Raw genomic sequence first — 21,056 nt, 5'->3', positions numbered from 1 at the left:
TATAGGTCTCGTAAGGCACGATTCCCTCGCTCCATAATATTTTTCTATTCTTTTCAATCCATTTAACTTGTTTCTTTTCTGTGTCTGTTAGCCATTCATAGGGATATGGCGGTTTTATTAACAAAACTTGAACTCGATCACTATACACTATAGCAATCTCTTTAGGCAGAAAGTAATTTTGATCATTTTTAAAACCTTGAACGTCCACAATAATTTTCATGATAGTTTTCGAACAATGTTACTCAGCGGCCTATACTCCACAAGACGATCGTTTATGATTAAACAGTAAGCGCTGGTATTGCTTGGAATTTCCTGAGACGTTTCTATTTCCAGACGAACATCAACTGGACCAGTTTTTAAATTTTCATTTTGTCTGGAACAATCTATGACAAATAAAGGCGCTATTTCTTTAAATGTATGAAGATCAAGCAGTGGATCAATAGGAAGGTTGTAAAACGACTGACGAAACTTGGTGTACATGTCGTATAATATACTGTATTTATTTTCCTCAAACTTGAGATTTAAAGCATCATACGGATAATAGTGGGAATTCAGGAATAATGTGACATTGGTTAATGTACAATGATCGAATATTGTGCTGTCTCTGTTTTTAACGTTTTTTCTATTAGTTTGCAAACCAAATATAACATATCGAGGTTTTTCTAATTGAGAAGCAGTCTTTAACGCCCATGAATGTTTGGTAGTTTTTGGCAATAATGGATATTCATACAAATCCCAATTTCTAAATGCTATTTGTACGGGATTATCTTTTTCTAATTTCCTTAAAAGTATTAATCTTTGCTGATCTGATACTTTAATATGTGGTACTCGCCATTGGATTCTCTGTATATCAATGTCTACAATATCATCGCTACCCATGACAACACTATTTATGTTAGTACTACCTCTGTTAAGTATGAGTTCATGTTTACAGTTTATTATTATTTTATTGTAGTCTTCAGCAAAACCTAAAATCTTATTTAAGGGTATCAAAGCATTAAAATTTCCATTTTGATTTTTAAATCCGTCTATATTCCAACCCCAAGCAGCAGCCGCTTTACTGTCACCGCTATTCATTGAAATGAAAGATTTTATGGTTGTAGTTATTCCAGCATTTCTAATACGATCGATTTCAACACCATTCATTTCGTATCGGATATCTTGAAAAAGAAATGCAATTGCATTATTACTGAAGTCAACACTTTTCTTTTGAACTTTGCCAGCTTGATCTTTATGAGTCACCGAAACTTTTCCTTCAATGTAAATGGAACTGGCTGATGGTAACACGTAAATATCTTGCTGGTGAATAGGTATTCGAATTTCATCATTTTCATTGAAACTGTTATTGTATGGATTATATGTATGAACCTCATAACTCTCGATAGAGTTATCGAATTCAGGTAATTCGTTGATCTGAAGGAGGCTCATACTTTGAAGCCGAGGGCTTTAAGAAATTGTTTATTACTCTGATGAATTTTTTTATATACTCTAACACGTCTTCTTTGTTTTACACTTTCCTTGGTAATAACTTTCTTAATAGTTGGGTTATACTCTTTATAATAATTACTTTTGTTAAATACGATCATTTTGACTTTTTCAAATGAAGACACAAAACAATAGTTTCGCCCTTAAAATTTATATTATTGCCTTCCAAATCCAAAATTTTTATTGTTATTGATGAAATTATCTTTCTTTTGACCGGAAAATATATCACATTACTTGGAGATTCTATAAATCTATGACCTGGAGGAATGTTTGGCACAAACTCATAAATAATATGTGAAGGAGAACCGTTAGTGTACGAACTCTGTACAAGATCACATTCGATCCTTATGACAGACAGTGGTAGAATGTTAACGGATTCTGTAGATTCATGCCATTTATTTGCTTTTAGTTTTTCGTTAGAAAAACCTAGCATAGGTCCAATACTATTTTCTGAATTAAAGTTTATAGTTTCAGTACAGTACAAAGAGCATGTCATTGTATTGATGTTAGATTTTATTTGTAATTCACAATTTTCAACTCTTTCTTTTAGGTATTCATACAAATCTTGTAAATCGTAAGCACCTGGTTGAATAAGAATTCTTTTTTTCTCTTCTCCATATTCAAACACATTATTATTATAGTCTACATTTGGAATTGAATTAAATGCAGAAAAATATACTAAGCCACACTCATATTCGTCTTCCAAAATAAGAGGAGGGGCGTAAAATGATTCTAGAATAGATTTTTCACCCACGATCGTGAGTGTAATAGACATGATGGTTAAATGAGCTTACATATTTTTGTATCATCTATTTATTTTCAATTTTTATTCCAAAAATTAATAAGAAATTTGATACATAGATGGCCACAGTTATAAGAATTAGATCCTTGATAATTGTCATAATTATAATTAATATTCGCTCCCACATATTTTACAAATTCTTTAGGCGGTTTCAAATTACCATAACTATCAAAGTATTCAATGTAATTATTTATTTTTGCATAGGCTACCCAATGAGTTCCAGGATTTTGAGAGCTATCTAAGTTGATGATACCACACTCTTTTTTAAAAGGATATTTTGGAAGTTCATTTCTCATAAATACTAAGGAATATTTTTTGAAATTTTTAGAATATCCAAGTTACTTAGAGCACGATTAGGTAGCCGCCGAATCAGTTTTTTTCCTTTGCTGTGTATATTCCCAAACCATTACCATAGGGCTTTATAAATAATCCTTTTCCGATACACAATGTTTCCATCTTCTCGTTATGTCTCTTTAGTTCTTGAAATTTTTTTTTCATTAAATTAATAGCATTGACTGCTTTCACTATACTAGCAGTACCACCCGCTAAGCTGCCCGCGGCAGACAATCCTGCAAATATGGGGACTAGTGGCAAAACCCCACCTGTCTTTGGTATGGGTATTATACGCGGTACATTAACTGAAGATGTCGCTGCTAATTCCTTAGCAGCAGCAAGAGCTAATTCGATTGCAGCTTTTTTGCATTTAGGTTTCAATTTATGGATATGTTTTTTCGCGCGAGATACAATATCCTTAAAGCTTTTCTTAAAACCAGCACCAGAATTACTTGTTTTCAAATTGTTAGATTTTCTTCTCAAAGTCATTTTACGCTTGGATGGTTGTTTCTCCATTTTTAATAAAAGAGAACTCTGCTCAGTATCGTAGATAATAAGAGACTGAAAGTTGTTAACATAAAATGTGTTTATAAAAGATTTAGTTTATCTATCCAACTGTTTTCACTAGGCGGCAGACCTAACCATTTGACATATAATTTATTTCCTTTTGTTTTTAAAACCTTTTCAATAAGATATATATCAGGATGTTTTGTTTTTTGTAATTCTTCAGTATAGAATGATCCTAAAATAGGTCGCTGTCTTGCATCTTTTAGAAGGTAAGTAATTGGATGAGTGTTTTGAACTTGAGCTATATTAAAAATTTCAGTTGACCAGTTGGGAGTATATCCTTTGTCAAAAGTTCCTTTGTATTTGCTTATTCTTACATAATCTCCAATTTTGAATTTTGAACGTTTCTGCGATGGTGCTGATAATTGTAGTAGTCTGTATCTTTTTAGTATATTTTGTTTATTCTTTTCATTAACTTTATCTGGAGCTGTACCAATTGTTCTGTGAAATGTGGAGTTATATTTTTTCATGATGTGCTCGAGGGTTCCATCATTCCATTTGTAATTCCCTTGCAAGCTAAATTGCTTGTACATTTTAGTTTTCAACGTTCTTATAAATCTTTCTACTATTGACGCCTTTTTAGTGGAATAAGTGGAATAATGATTTATACCGTATTTTTGTAATAATTTTTTGAAACAACTATTATAAAATTCTGTTCCTAAATCAGTTTGTAGATTTTTGGGAACACGACCTTTTTCTAGTAACTTACTAAATGCTTCAGTCACAGTTTCTTTATTTTTAAGTTTAAGCGGATATGCCCATGCATACTTTGAAAAAGCATCGATGACTGTTAAAATATATTTATATTGTGAATTATCTTTTGAGAATGATTGCATATCAACTAAATCGGCCTGCCATACATCATCAATGTCTTTAAGTATAACATGTCTTCGAGGAAAATTTTTCCTAACATTTTTATGTATTTCATTTACTACACTATCTTTGCTCATTTTTTGAATTTACGACTTACACCTTCTATATTCCTTTTTAGACTATTTATTTCTGATTTTAACTGCAACAATGTTTCCTCTACTGTTTTTAATCGTATATAGAGCCCATCTAAGAATTTGTCAACATATAGTTTAGTAGCACAGTCGTTTGGGTCAATGGGTGTACCAACATGTTTGATGATTTTATGTTGAGCATCAAAGATATTTTCTAAGGCAGAGCTATCCATTTTCAGTTTCTTGTGTACATGATGACCAAACTTGTTGACATTCATGTTCAACAGTGTTTATAGAACTAAGCAAAAATGTAACCAGGTTTTATTTTTATATACTTATTTTATTATACCAGCTTCTTTAAGTTCTTCAATTATTGATATAATCTCATTGTCATGACTAGTGTTGCCAGCATCTTTTGAAGCAATTAAAATTTTCAATCTATCTACTAACTCATTCGGATCATCCCAGTATATGAAATCTGTATTTTTTTTCAAAGTTTTAAGAGTTGGCATAAAACCACCTTGTTTTTTTTCTTTTAATTCACTATCAGTAAAGAGAGGTTTCACAATTTTAGTATATTTTGTCCCTTTATCGCCTTTAATCTGATTCGTAGGGTTATAATCTCTCCTATGTGCACTAGTATTGCATAAAATATCTTTATATACTAATTTATCTTGATCAGATACAATCTTTACATCTGGTTTACTCTGAAATAATAATTCTGCCAAACCTGGGGTTACTTCATAGGATCTATTTCCTATTTTAGCCATCATATTTTTGCTATGAGCATCACCATCTGAAAATGTTACTTTTGTATTTCCAATCATTAAATTACTATTTTCATTACGTACACCAAAAGGTACATTCAAATTATAGATTTCATTGCTTTTTTCAGGCGTTGGAGATGGAGTATAGAATTCTTCGATTTCTTCAAAATTTTGGGTAGAAGTTATTGGTTTTGGTGTTACATAATTTTTATCATCATTTTCTATGTTTTTAATTTTATCAGAAGTTGAAGGTGAACATGTATCTGGTAAATCATGGTGACTATTGTTTTTATTTTCTTTTTTTTGCAATACTATGGATTCTAATGGATCCGTTATGGATTTAAAAAGTTTGCGCCTTTTTAGTTCTAAATCATCTTCTTCTTCACGCATTTGTTTTGCTTTCTTTTTGATGGTTTCAATTGATTTAATTAATTGTTTCTTTACAACGGCTTCCATTTTTAAATTAAATATGGGTAGGTATTCTTACCAGTGCTCTCATTTGACTGACTAAATTTGTGTCTCGTATGTGGTATATAATTGTAAAATTGTTAGTCGAATTTCACGAATATGTCAAATGTTTTTCTGTACCGACCGTTATTTAGTTCGCAATCTTTGTTGATTGATAAAAACATAAACGGATCTTTCCAAATACTTGCACACAATTGTTTAAAGACATGCCAGCTCATATCAGAATTAACATGTTCCTTATATATATGTTTTAAGTTTATATCATCTTGCTTGAAAATAATTAAAAAGTTAACATTGTCACGTATTAATTGCTTAGGAATTTTTGAATATGTTTGGGTCAAGTAAAAGCAATCAATTTGTTTGTGTCTGCCCATCGAAAAATAATTTCGAATATTAACTTGATTTTCACAAGTCACGTCGTCAAAAATGAAAATAGAATTTCTTAAGGCTTCAGTTGGCGAAATAACTTCTTCACTATTTTTGAACATAATAAATTTAACATCTGGAGTATTTTGAAAAACTTTTTGTAGGAAACAATATTTAGATTGAAAAGTGGACTTTGAGTAAATATAAACATTTTGGAATTTAAGTCCATTTTCGTGCAATAATAAGTTTATCATAATATTTGTTTTCCCACAGTTGGAGGGTCCGCAAATTATGCATCGAATTGTGTTTGGTAGAAGTTTACTATGTCGGCTAAAGCATGGTGGTGGTGTTTCAACATCTATATAATTTATTTTTAATGATTCAGCCTGTTTTATCAACTTCATATTACTGATTGATGATAATTTTAAAAATGCAACTTATTAAATAACTTCATATTATTGCTAGTTGATTTAAATTTTAAGGTATTGCTTGTAGGTATCACATTCGTGTTTCACTTCGCACTTGTCTAGCGCACTATTATTTGTCGATGATTATATTAAAATGTAGGTATACATTTTAATTTAAACCTTGTGATAATAGTATGAAATTGAAATTCGTAAGAACTTAATATTAAACAGGTTCTAACATGTCGCTAGAGATTGCATAATGCGGACGAATGTCATACAAGTATATACAATTGTTTTGAAAACTTGACTCCATAGATTTGTTACTAAACAATTTTCATTCCCAGATCTTCTCACGCAAGGAACTCACTCGCTTCTGGTTAGTGAAAAAAATTACTTATATAATATTTTGACTGTATTCTTTTCTATTTTAGAATTTGTTTATTGATATTTTTATAAATGTTGTTTTATTGTTATATTTATAAAATTTTGTATTTTGTTACAGCATCATGTCGGACTTTTATTTCACGGATGACGAAAGAAACACAAGTATGAATAATCCATTTTATGGAGCTCAAGACTTGGATGCTATTTTAGAAAGAGAAGAAGAGAATAGATTGAAAGCTTTACGTGAGCAAAAAAATAATGAAACACTTGAAAATAACACCAGTTTGAAAACCATAAAAAAGAAAAATAAATTGTCTTTAAAAAAGAAGCTTCCAAAAATAGATCATGTGATTTCACCAGCTCCAGATTCATCTTTTGTTATACGGAAAAATAAAGCAAAGGGAAGCCACATTATAAAAATTGAAATACTTGAAATTGATAGTAAAGAACAGGAGAACAGTGCAAAGACTAATTTGAGTGTACAGTACATAGTGAGTGATAATTATGACAATATGATGGATGCTACAGAAGATTTAATTAATAGGATTATACAAAAGCTAAGTGTGCCTGAATAGTTAAATTTAATATTATTTTATTGTTATTTTGCGATTGTAAAAATAAAAAGCATAAATGAGTTCTAATTAAAGTATAAAGTATATTTTATATTTTCATATCATGCAAGTAAGTTGTAGTCCGAATATTTTCCATTAAGTAGTAAGTTTTTATAATACGTTAATCTTATGTTAAGTACTAAGTTTATGAAGTAATGTAAATAATTGGTTGAATTAATAAAGGGAATATAAAATATGTTGTGATTTTATTTGAAATAAAACACTGTGGTAAACTTAATCAAATTTATTAAATGCTAAATTACCATTAAAACTAATATTAAAATTAGACACATAAAAATTTGTAAAATACATAGGTACTTAGCATAATATTTTTACTAAAGAATCGTGCTGTAATGCCCCCAAGGCAAAGTTTTAAAATCATTTTCCATTATTTGCCTTTTATTATCATCACTATTTAATACTAATTTATTAATTTTCTGAGTAAAAACCTGATGATTTTTTGATCGTATGACAAACATATCATCTCTTATATTTTCATTGCAAAATAAGGCTTTCTTATATTTCTCAAAGTTTAATTTTTTTGTCACAGGCTTCGTGATACCCTTTGCTTTACTGATAGTTTTTTTCTCAGAAAGTAAACAATATAATTTTGCGCGTAAACCAACAAATTTAGAAATGATTTCTCCTCCCATTTCGTCTTTAAAATATCCAGGTATTTTCATATTAGCTTTCGGCATATTAAAAATATTATCATCTTCAAAATTGCTAGTATCAAAATAATGAATGTTATCTTTCATATCTTCATAAAAATCATCAGTTTTTACAAGATATAGTAAACTATCAGTATCCGTATAACATAACTGAACATTATTTCCATAGATTCTTTTTATGACCGAATAATGAAAATGATACAAATGCGTTTTCGACAGTTCAAGAATCGTGAATCCAATATATATTGGTCGATCTAAGACAATTTTTGTTTTTTTCAATTGAATAGCTACTAAGTTTTCAGAAAAAATTGATAAACTGTGAAAATGTGGTGCACTAATATATTTTTCCGCTCCATTCAATTTATTAGTATTATTTGTAGTATCTCTCCAAACGTTTACTAGTTTTACGTCAACCTGCTTCCTTTTGTTTTCTATCGTTTTTCCAAAAATAGAATTATTCTGCTTTTTAAAAAAGTCTTTCTCAAAATCAGACTTGGCATTTTGTCTGAGACTTGTGTTTAAAAAAATATAAGGCTCTAAAAAGTTGTCCTGATAAAAAGATAGCACTCTGTATATTTTTAAAAGCAATAAACCATTCTTTAAGCATTCTTGCAAGTGCATATAATGAATAACAAAACGATGTTTATTATATAAATTTGCCACCAATTTTTTGCTTTGATTTTGAGCAGGAGAATATTTTTCCGCAGCAAATGGTAGGTCTGAATGAGCATCATGAATATTATCCGGATAACATAAATCTACCTCGAGAATATATCCACACTGACTTTTTTTAGAAATGTTCCTTACATCAAAATTTTTAATTTCATTTTCATTTAAAAATTTAAAGTCACGCATTGGCATTTTTTGCATCATAGCAAAACCGTAAAGGTTGACACAGTCTAAATAAATTAAGTACGTACTTGACTCATTTTTATTGTAGGATGGTAAATATTTATTGTTTGCTTCAGCATATCTCAATGAACACTGGGCTAAACCACCTCGAATACCTTTTTCTAACATCTGATACATATCCACATCAGAAATCAAATCAAGCTCAACTTTAGTATATAACAACATTGCGTCCCAACTTAAAGATGGAGATGATACATAATAGCAGGGGTCTAAATTATAATAGTCTAAACTCATATTTCTGAACTTTTCAAAAACGTCGCATAGTAATAAGACATCGCATTGTAAGTATAAATCTGTATACTCTCCTAAGTTTTTTATACCAAAAGTTTTCCATATTTTTAAAGCGTGTTCGTAATCCTCAATGGAAATATTTTCACCTGTGAGTTTATTAAAAAAAATCGAATGTTTTGGTAACTTTGTTTCATTATATTTCTCCCATGCATCCATATAATCATAACAATAGACACCCTTTTTACAGGCCAAATTTAATAAGTGTTCATCCTTAATAAATACACGCATATGCTGAAAATCATTCGGATGAAGACTCTTTGCCAGTTTATCCAAACCCGAACTCAAAAAATTAAATGAATCGATAAACTTCAGTTGAGCAGCATTTGTTTTATCAATAGGTAAAAATTTTGTGAATGATATATATTTTTCTTTAGATTTTGGTATCAAGCTCGTTTTTCCGGTAATTTCTGATAATTCTTTAATAAATAAGTGGCAATCATAACCACTCAAGTTATGAAAAATGATCGGTATAAACGTACATTTTTTTGCATTTATGTTACAAGTGTTGTGAGCAGGGCCTCGGTATTTACCTGTAAAATGGTCATGATCCTTTACTATTATATCATATTTTTTAAACATTGTTTTACAGATGCAGCAAATTTTTGCTTCATTATATGAAGTCAACTCTTCGGTAGTAAGAGGAAACATTGGATTATTTGTATTTAAAATACCGTGCAATCTTTTTACATCTCGCGTAATGCTTTCAACAAATTTTTTACCACAGTTTGGTCCGCGATAGCTTACAAAGTCATTAAGCTCAGGTTTAGAATGGCAACATATGTAATAAGCGAAACAAGATGGTTCATGTGTTTGTATATCTTCAGTATAAAGAGATTTATTTTCGTTTGAATATTTACAAAGCAAGCTCTCAAAATCGCCATATATCACGATAGGAATTCTTTGAGTTCTCTCATAGTTTGAAAAATGCAACTTACTACCATCTTCTGGAAGTACAGTTTGTCTTTTAGCACAATCGTGATTGTGTAGTTTTTGTTCATTTGCGAAATATAAAAAACATTCATCACATAAAAATATTTTAGACTTGTGTTTTGTTAATTGCCTTCGCACAAGTCGGCCAAAGTCTTTAATCAAACAGTAATGGGCTTTGTCATTTTTAGTAATATATAATAAATTAACATGGGTAAGTTTTCGAGCTAAAGTCACATACAAAGGACCTGTAACTGTATTATTGGCTTCTAACCCATAAACATTTACACTAATAGTTGGATTGTTCTTCTCAAAGGTTTTAATATCTTCAATTCCCGGAGGAAATGTCATATTTCTTATGTCAAAAAGCAATGAATAATGAGGATATGATGAAACTCTATTGGAATTAAGTTTTGTAGGATACATTTTAGCAGCAATGCACCATAAAAAGCAACAATCATCGAAATTATGAATATTTAGACATGATTTTGTATTTCTTATATGTGATGGTAATGCCAAATATGATCCACCTTTCAGAGGATTATATTTATTAATATTTATCTCCAAATGACTGATAGAATCAATTGTCCAACCAGATTCTGACTGTTCGAATTCTGCGCATTTGCAAGTTAACTTTTGAGCACATTGTAATAAAAAATTATCAATATCAGTACTTTGGACTATAATACCATATTTAGTACTGAAAGATTTAATAGACTTTTCAAAATTTTTTGGTAAAATATACGAAACAAATAACTCAAAATTTACTTTAATGGCAGTGTGTTTCTTTAGAGATATATTTATGATCTCGCGTGTGGTTTTAAATATTTGTGAAAAAAAACTCTCTGGAACTAAAGTTGTAGAGGTCGGATTTACTTTGTAACTGACTATTCTGTTTCTAAAAGCCGTTTTTATAATTTGCACATTCTCATATCTAGATTGAAATAAACTATTAGATTTATGAGTATTTGTTCTGTTATGTGACGATATAGATGTTTTAACATAAAGGTTACACTCTTTGCAGAAAAACATTTTCAATTTCATAGAATTGCTTATCTTGTTTATCTATTTAGTATCTAGTTTCTCAGTTCTGGTTTTAATATTCTGCGTATAAAAAATCGGTAAGGAAATACAGCTAAATAATAAATCAAGCTATTGGCTAATAAACAGTAAACAGTTATTAATAGAATGGAAGTAATGCGATGTTTCGATATCAACATTCAAACATGTCAAGTATCTAGTTTGTATGGTTCTAGTTTCTCAGTTCTAGATTTTAAATTTTGGATAGTTATGAGATGACTGTATTAAAATAAAGTAATCTAGTTATTTTCAGACAATGTGCAGACTTAGTAAGAGTATAAGGGCTGTAAGTATCACGTTATTAATATCCCAACTTCAAATCTTTCGATATGAACATTTAGACATTTTTATTTAATTTTATATGGTTCTAGTTTCATATGGTTCTAGTTTTTATGTTTCTAGTTTCATATGGTCTAGGCTTTGTATGGTCTAGGTTTTGTATGGTCTAGGCTTTGTATGATCTAGGCTTTGTATGGTCTAGGCTTTGTATGGTTTAGGCTTTGTAATTTCTGTAAAAAAAACACGTTAATTTAATTTTATATGGTTCTAGTTTCATATGGTTCTAGTTTTTATATTTCTAGTTTCATATGGTCTAGGCTTTGTATGGTCTAGGTTTTGTATGGTCTAGGCTTTGTATGATCTAGGCTTTGTATGGTCTAGGCTTTGTATGGTTTAGGCTTTGTAATTTCTGTAAAAAAAACACGTTAAAAAATATTTACAGGCACAAACATAAAGATAGTAATTTAATTGTCATACTTATTATATACAATATGTTGCAGATGAAATATTTTTTGAATTTATTTATGAAAATAATTTCTAAGATTTACAAAATTTAATTTACAAAATTTATCTTAGAAATTATTTTCATTTGCAGGGTATAAAATGGGCTGAATATTTTTTAGTTCAGCCTTACTATCATCAATTAATTTGGTGAGGGACTTCCATACCACCGAATTTAAATCAGTTGCAAGTTTTAGTGTGCAGATGGCATGCTTCCAACGCTCATTGTTCGCGAGTTTCTCCACTTCTTCAGAGTTGTAGACGCGCAGCTCGAAGTAGTAGCTGCCTTTCTTCGATGGGTCTGATTGGGATGTATACCCCGACGCAACGCGCCGACTGAGAAAACTTCTCAATTTCGCAGCGCGCACTGGCTTGCTAGTAGATTCATCCTGAAATTGAAAAATATTCAATTTAGTATCATCTGCGATAATTTCAACTCTCTACCTATTATGGTTCATGAGATAAAGCCCGCTGACAGACAGACGTCCGGGCGGACAGCGGTAGCTTAGTAATAGGATCCCACTGGTACCCTTCGGATATGATCCCTAACAAAATAATAACTTTAACAAACTATATTCATAAATTTATATACAGACCAATTGCCTAACAACATTCTTATTGGGAAGTCTTTTAAAAGCTTTAATCCAATAAAATATAAATAAGACAACTCACCTCAGATTCGGTAATAAACCTCCTCCGCTTAACAGATGGACTCGTAGGTGTATTTGGAGACGTTTCGGGTTCAGATTCCGATCCGCTCGATTCGAACGGATTCTTCGGAGCAGAAGAAGTCACCTCCTTTTTCTTGATCGTCTTCTTCCGCTTCACCTCACGTTTCTTCTTAAGAGACTTCGATGTTGATGGGGGCTGCACCAAAGCGATGGGGTCTTCGTCTTCGTCAAATGGATTGATGAAAGATGAAGAGGCCCTGAAAAACAATTTAAGTAACTATCAACATGAAAACTCCAAATAAAAATTCAATAGGTACCTAGTTGCTTAATTCAAAAATAAACATATAAAATAAAAATACTTACATACTTTATTTCGACTGTTGTTGTCGTCGTATCCAAAACTCGGAAAGAAAGGAATGGTGACGCTTAGGATCGACCTATTTATACGCTCGAATTCTAAAACCTCTTTCATAATAAACGAAATGGATTGAAATAAATTAGATTTAAACATTTGCGCATGTAACTTTAAACACTAAATCATCACAACATAAAACTTATATTTGCGAAAGTAATCAGACTAGATTTATACATTCGTATGAACACTGTCTTACGTATAAATTATTGCCGCATCAGCTATAGGTGTTCGATTTTGAAGCATGGAAGACGCTGTTGTTTATAGTTACGCAGTGAATTGAGATCTAACCGTAAAAGGAATGGTATGCGTCGGACTCGCGATAGTTAAAATGTTAAAAGGTTATACATTTTACTACTTTCCATAGGTAGGTATAAAATTTGTGAAAGGTCTAATAATATTTGCTCCTATTTGATGCTTCAATCTTCTTCCTTGCGAATTTGATTTAAAACTTGAGTGGAAATCCTTTAATTTTCGACGTCAAAAAATATCCTGGATCCGTCTCCAAGATGTGAATTGTCTGTGTATCAAATTTCGGCAAGATTCAGCCGTTAGTCTTTAGTTTAGACAGACGCCTTTTTGCATCACTAATCATACTTATTATAAATGCTAAAGTGTGTCTGTTTGTTTGTTTATTGGTTCGTCCTTCAATCACGTCGCAACGGAGCAACGAATCGACATGATTTTTCGTGGGTATAGTAAAAGAACTGGAGAGATATAGACAACTTTTTATCTCGGAAAATCATAGAGTTCCCGCAGGATTTAAAAACCTAAATCCATGCAGATGAAGTCGTGGGGGCATCAGTGAATTTATTATATTAGTACGCATTGTACGTATTTTTTTCGTCCATTAATCTCTATTTATCAAAGTATTTATAACAATCGAAATATATTTAAATAGCGGGAAATGTGTCTAAATTCATCATTAAAGAATTAATTTTCGATAAATAATAATGTATGATAAGCTTGCACACCTTACTAGAAATCTGCTATAATATATTTTTACTAATAAATCTTTATCCAAAATTCATTGTTTGTAGATCAGAATGGAGTTAATATATCCTAAATATCCTCGCTATGCAACTCAAATCGCAAGATTGCGAAGTTTTGATACCTGGCCTCAAGATTTAAATCAAAAACCTCAAGAAATGGCTGATGCTGGTTTTTTTTATACAGGAGATAGTGATCGCGTGATTTGTTACTTTTGTGATGGCAGGCTCAAAGACTGGGGCATCGAAGATCATCCATGGTCGGAGCACGCACGCTGGTTTCCGTCCTGTCCCTATGTTTTACTTGTGAAGGGTGAAACATACCTACAAAGTGATAGCAAAGATGTTTGTGGTGCATCAAAAGTATCTGAACAATTTGTAAATAACAATATAATAAGTTCTTTTGCAGACAGAAACATATTATGTGTTGAAAATATTAAAGAAACACTTTGCTGCAAAATTTGTCTTGTAGAAGAAGTAGCTGCGTGTTATATACCATGTGGTCATGCTATAACGTGTACTAAATGTGCTTTATCGTTGGATAAAATGTTATGTCCGATATGTGGAAAAGCAATCGTTAATGTAATACGAATATATTTCTGATGAGCTATAAACATTTAAAGAGTCTACCTTTATCCAACCTATTATAAGTATGCGCAAGCCTCGAATCAATCGATCGAAATTCATACTAATGAATACAGCAATGCCGGATCAAGCAGAAACACGATCAATATACAAAAATAATTTGAGCGCAACAAATCAAATGGTTAACTATGCGAGAGCAAACTTTTAGACGTAAAATTATCATGCATATGGGCTCGTTCGCATTTCTTATGAATGCCGCAGTCTCGTCGAACTCATCGTATTATATCATCCACTGTGCGGTGCGGGCGTATGATATAGGATCCGCAATAACTAGTCATTGAGGATTTTGTCTCACTGTTGATAGTGATTAATTGTTGCTTGGATTTAGGAATACTCCATTTATTTAATGTGTTGTTGTGGACAGTAGCCTACATTGGGGATCCTGTATCAAAATTCATGGGGATTTTGTATCACGGTGAGCGTAGCGAACGAGCGTTAGCGAGAGTGATCCAAAATCCCCATGGATTTTGATACAGGATCCCCAATTCAACACTACTCCCGGACCTTTACAACGAACCAATTGATACCTCATTCATTAAAATCGGCCCAGTAGTTTAGACACTACGGTGAAATACACTGAATCTGGATACTAACATACATACATACATACATAGACTGCTAAAATCATAACCCTTCCTTTTGGCTTTGCCGGAGTGGGGTAAAAAATTATCAAACTACTCACCACAGAGATTTTTTAAACATATTGAAATTCCAAATCAGATTCAGTTCACTAATTAATCACGAACTAACACCAAATCACTATTAACTATAAAACAACGACAATATTCATAAAATATTATTCAATTATTCTTAAAAAAAAACCTGAACTAAAAAAAACATTAAAATGTTATGATACGTGTATCCGAACGTAGCTTCACAATATGGCGTAATAAAAAAACGATTCGTCAGTTGCAAGCGCGGGAGTTGGGTTGGAAATGACAATGGATTCTGTGTCAGCGAGTTTTTAACATACAGCCTATAAAGTTAACAATAAAGACATGCGTTTTGTAATGCATCGATAACTATTTGTGTGCTGTGATATTTATTACCTACTTAGTACCAATGATCTATTTAGGTATCTAGTTAATGATGCTGGCTTAGTAACAAAAACCGGCCAAGTGCGAGTCAGACTCGCGCACTGAGGGTTCCGTACTCGGGTATTTTTTCCAAAATTTTGCACGATAAATCAAAAACTACCGTACATAAAAATAAATAAAAATCTGTTTTATAATTTATACGTAAAACCCTTTCATATTATGACACTCCACTTGGTATAGTTATCTTACTCTGAAAAAATGAAACATATTTTAACTTTTTTTAAATGATGTGACCACAAATTGGCAGTTTCAGATTAATATTCCTATACTTGTGCTATAAGACCTACCTATCTGCCAAATTTCATGAATCTAGGTCAACGGGAAGTACCCTATAGGTTTCTTGACAGACACGACGGACGGACAGACAGACAGACAAACAGACAGACAACAAAGTGATCCTATAAGGGCTCCGTTTTTCCTTTTGAGGTACGGAACCCTAAAAACAGCCTAATTTGACTAATTTTAGTCATATCTGATTTCTGAAGGATGTCTGAAAGATGTGTCTGAAATTTTACTTTGTCGAATTCTAAAACAGGTAGGTGTGTGGCCATTAAATAATTTGAGATAGGATTTTGAATAGGATCACTTTTGTTTTCAACATGCGAAAATATTCAGTCAATTCTCTAGCAAAAATCCATACTAATATTATAAATGCGAATGTGTGTCTGTCTGTCTGCTTCCTTTTCACGACCCAACAGTTAAACCAATTCTGACGAAATTTGGTACAGGGTTAGCTTATATCCCGGGGACGGACATAGGCTATTTTTTATCCTGGAAAATCAAAGAGTTCCCACGGGATTCACAAAAACCCATCCGTTTAACCGATTTGTATGGAATTTGGTACCCAAATAGCTTGCGTCCCTGTAATTGACATAGGCAACTTTTTATCCCGGAAAATCAAACACTTCTCACAGGGTCTTTAAAAACCCAAATCCAGGCGGACGAAGTCGCGGGCATCCTCTATTAAAATATAATGTAACCAAAAACAAAGATGTTGGTATACGTATACACTTTTGTAAACCTTGTAAAAGTTTCCCCTTTGCCAATAGGTCCGAAATTATTGGAACTGATATTGTCTTAGGTACTAGTACTTACCTAGGTACATACTGTATACATACTTCTGAAGACTTCGGCGTAGTGGTTAGTGTAGAAAAGTTAGGCTCAACCTGAAGAGTTAACTGGCAACCCCGTTTATGTCTGTGGCGCCTCTGTTGCAAGCGTTTGCTCTCTGTCAAAATGTCTGCCATTGAACTCGTTTATACTTTATTGTAATTAATTACTTTTTGATAATATAGACTGTTTATAGAGTATTCGGCACTTTAATTTGCTTTCCACAGGTTATGGGCATCCATATACCTATAAAGTTTTACAGTCTATTCGCGTTATTTATCGAAAAGTATCGACAGTAAAAAACCGCGTGCGTGGTAATTTCGTAAGTTCATGCAAGTATGGCAAACTCCGGCATGAACAACTTACAATTAGAAAAATTGTCTGGAAGAGAAAATTACAACACGTGGAAGTTCGCAGTAAGGACATACTTGGAGCATGAAGATCTTTGGCAATGTGTGGATCCCGAAACAACGGAAGTCGACCCCAAGAAAGACATCAAAGCTAAGTCCAAAATCATTTTGTTGGTGGAACCGATGAACTATGTACACATAGAAAATGCAAAAACAGCTCGCGAAGTGTGGAAAAACCTTCAAAATGTATTCGAGGACTCCGGGCTGTCAAGAAAAGTAGGACTGTTAAAAGACCTTATAAATACTTCCTTGGATAGTTGTGCTAGCGTTGAAGAATACGTCAATAAAATAATGACTACAGCCCACAAATTACGAAATATCTCGTTCAAAGTTGACGACGAATGGCTAGGTACACTCATGCTAGCCGGTTTACCAGAAAACTATAAGCCAATGATCATGGGCATAGAGAGCTCCGGCGTTAAAATATCGTCGGATTTTATTAAGACAAAACTCTTACAAGAAGTGAAAGTTTCCGAGTCTTCTGTATTTTTCACAAAGAGTAAACAAAATGCACATAATAGTAATCAGTCTAAAAACAAAAAGCCAAAAGGAAAAGGGCCCCGCTGCTATAACTGCAATGGCTACAACCATTATAAGAGTCAGTGTAAGGTCAAGAAACAGAATACTAATAACACCGTTTTTTCAGCTATTTTTTCAGCCTATACTTCCATAGATGAAAACAACTGGTATATTGACTCCGGTGCAACGATGCACATGTCAAGGCGCAAGGACTGGATGTATGATTTGCAACCACCTTCAATTCAGAAGATATTAGTAGCAAACAGTGATGCTGTCTCCGTGCAAATGATGGGTAATGTAAATATTCAAACAAGTATATGCAATGATGAGCATCTAATCCAGGTGAGGAATGTTTTATTTATTCCTGAACTTGCCGCTAACTTGTTATCAGTTAGCCAGCTGACCAAAAACGGCTGTAAAGTAGAATTCACTGACAATGGCTGTAACATTTTCAATTCTAATAATAAAATTATAGCAACAGCATCTCTGGTAAATAACATGTATAAGCTCAACATTTTAAATGGCAATGTATGTGCTACTTTTTGCAATGAGAGCCAGGCTGACTCTCATACTTGGCACCGAAGAATGGGGCACCTTAACATGGCTGATGTTAAAAAATTACAATTATGTGCTGATGGGATGACTATTACTAAAAATAATGAAAATCCTATATGTATACCTTGTTGTGAAGGAAAACAAATGAGATTTCCGTTTCCATACTCCGGTTCTAGAGCTAACACTTTGCTGGAAACAGTACACTCCGATCTATGTGGTCCGATGGAGACCCCGTCCTTGGGTGGTGCTAAATACTTCATAACTTTCATAGATGATTACTCGCGCAAAGTGTATGTATATTTTTTGAAGAACAAGTTGGATATAAAGTCTACATTTGAAAAATTTAAGATTGAAGTAGAGAATGAATTAGAAAAGCAAATTAAAATATTAAGGACAGACAACGGAAAAGAATACTGTAATAAAGAATTGTGTGATTTTCTAGCAGATTCCGGCATCAAGCACCAAACTTCAACTCCGTACACGCCAGAACAAAACGGGCTAGCGGAGCGCATGAACAGGACACTGGTGGAGCGTGCTAAATGTATGCTCTTTGATGCAAATCTACATAAAGGATATTGGGCTGAAGCTGTGGCGACTGCGGCTTACATTGTGAACAGATCACCATCTCGAGTTCTAGCTGAGGTAACTCCTTATGAAAAATGGACTGGTAAGAAACCAAATATCTCACATTTAAAAGTTTTTGGATCAAAGGCTATGGTTCACATTCCAAAACAAAAAAGATTGAAATGGGATCGTAAATCACAGGAGTTATTGTTCTTGGGTTACTGTGACAACACAAAAGGGTATAGACTCTATGACCCTAAAACTAGAAAAACTATAATTAGTAGAGATGTGATATTCATAGAAAACAGTAAGACTGCAATTACTAATGAACAGAAATCAGTACCACAGCTTATTTCAATTCCTCTGAGATCCAATGTAGAAACCTCAGATTCCAACAGTGGATCTCAAGAGGGGGAAGAGGTTCAAGAGCGCCCACAAACTTCTTCATCGGTTCATGATAGCCCACAAAGCCCATCATCACCAAGTACTTCTTTTGATAGTTGTGAGACATCTATAGATGTTAATGATAAGACATACCATCCTAATATTAGTGAAGATAGTAATGATGAGATCTATGTAAAGAAAATCAGTTTACGTCCACGAAACAGACAAAATGTTGACAGAAGTGGTAAAAATTTTCTTTGTATATCACAGATTTCAGATCCCTTGACTGTCGAGCAAGCTTTGTCCAGTAGTGAAGCCCAACACTGGAAAAATGCAATGGATGAGGAGTACAAGTCCTTAATGGAGAATAATACATGGGAAATAACTACTCTACCTCAAAACAAGCGTGCTATTTCATGTAAGTGGGTCTTTAAGACAAAGACAAATGAAGAAGGAGAAATTGTGAAATATAAAGCTCGACTAGTCGTCAAAGGATGTTCACAGAGAAAAGGTATAGACTACAATGAAGTTTTTTCTCCGGTAGTACGTTATTCATCTCTACGCTATCTGTTTGCCATAGCAGCTAAGTATGATTTAGACATGATCTTAATGGACGCTGTCTCAGCATTTCTTCAGGGTGATATTGATGAGGAAATCTATATGGTTCAGCCACCTCTATATGAGAAAGACAAGAACAAGGTCTGTCTATTGCTTAAATCATTGTATGGTCTCAAACAGGCCAGCCGCCAATGGAATAAGAAATTAAGTAATACATTGAAAAGTATGGGTCTCATGCAGTCAAAACTAGATCCATGTATTTATCATAAAATTGAAGTAAATAACTATTTATTTGTAGCTATATATGTAGATGACTTGCTGATTTTTACAAATAATGTAAGTTCAAAGAAGTTTATTCAAGAAGAATTGAATAGTAAATTTAAAATGAAAGATCTTGGAGACCTAAGTTATTGCATTGGAATTCGTGTTGAGAGAAACAGAGAGAAAGGAATAATTTATTTAGATCAGAAAAAATATATTTTGGAAGTTTTAAACAAATATGGCATGTCTGACTGTAAACCTGTCAAAACCCCGATAGACATGAATACCAAATTACATAAGAATTCAGATGAAAATAAAATCCTACTTGATATTCCATATCAAGAAATAGTAGGTTGTTTGTTATATATATCACAAATCACTAGACCGGATATAAGCTATGTAATAAACACCCTAAGTAAGTTTAATAACAAGCCTGAGATGCAACACTGGGTTGCACTGAAACGGGTCATGAGATATTTAAAGGGTACTCAAGACTATAGACTGAGTTATAAGCGATGTCCCAATGAAAATATGACACATGGGTACTGCGACTCGGATTGGGCCAGTTCTGAAGATGACAGGAGGTCATGCACAGGTTACACGTTCTTATTTCAGGGTGGAGCAATCAGTTGGAACTCTAAACGTCAACCTACAGTGGCTCTGTCAACAACGGAGGCAGAGTACATGTCGCTATCATCATGTGTACAAGAAGCTTTATGGCTAAAGCAATTTCAGGAGGATATTTGGCCACAGTTGAAGAAAGAAGCTATCCCTATGGTGATATACTGTGATAATCAAAGTTGTATTAAACTTTCAGGGTCCGATGGTTATCATTCCCGTACCAAGCATATCGATGTGAGACATCACTTCATACGAGACAAAGTGCTGGGGGGATCAATCGACGTGCAATACATCCCGACAGACTCGATGGTTGCAGATGCCCTCACCAAAGCCACTTCACAACAAAAGCTAGATTTCTGTACCCGGAAAATGGGGTTGAGCCTAAGGGGGGATGTAGAAAAGTTAGGCTCAACCTGAAGAGTTAACTGGCAACCCCGTTTATGTCTGTGGCGCCTCTGTTGCAAG

At 32.9% G+C, this 21,056-nt stretch overlaps 1 protein-coding gene across 1 annotated transcript in view; it reads right to left on the bottom strand.

Annotated features, from left to right (window-relative positions):
- LOC123877952 (GATA zinc finger domain-containing protein 14-like) overlaps positions 1-15,415 on the bottom strand; it is a 29,198-nt gene extending 13,783 nt beyond the window's left edge. Inside the window, exon 1 of the mRNA XM_045924900.1 lies at positions 15,195-15,415. Coding sequence (XP_045780856.1) covers positions 15,195-15,214 — 20 coding nt within the window. The 5' untranslated portion in view covers positions 15,215-15,415. The remainder of the gene's footprint in view (positions 1-15,194) is intronic.
- Between the last annotated feature and the right edge of the window lie 5,641 nt (positions 15,416-21,056).

The sequence above is a fragment of the Maniola jurtina genome, chromosome 25 (assembly GCF_905333055.1).
Source record: "Maniola jurtina chromosome 25, ilManJurt1.1, whole genome shotgun sequence".
Lineage (NCBI taxonomy): Eukaryota > Metazoa > Arthropoda > Insecta > Lepidoptera > Nymphalidae > Maniola > Maniola jurtina.
This window is presented reverse-complemented; position numbering and strand designations above follow the sequence as displayed.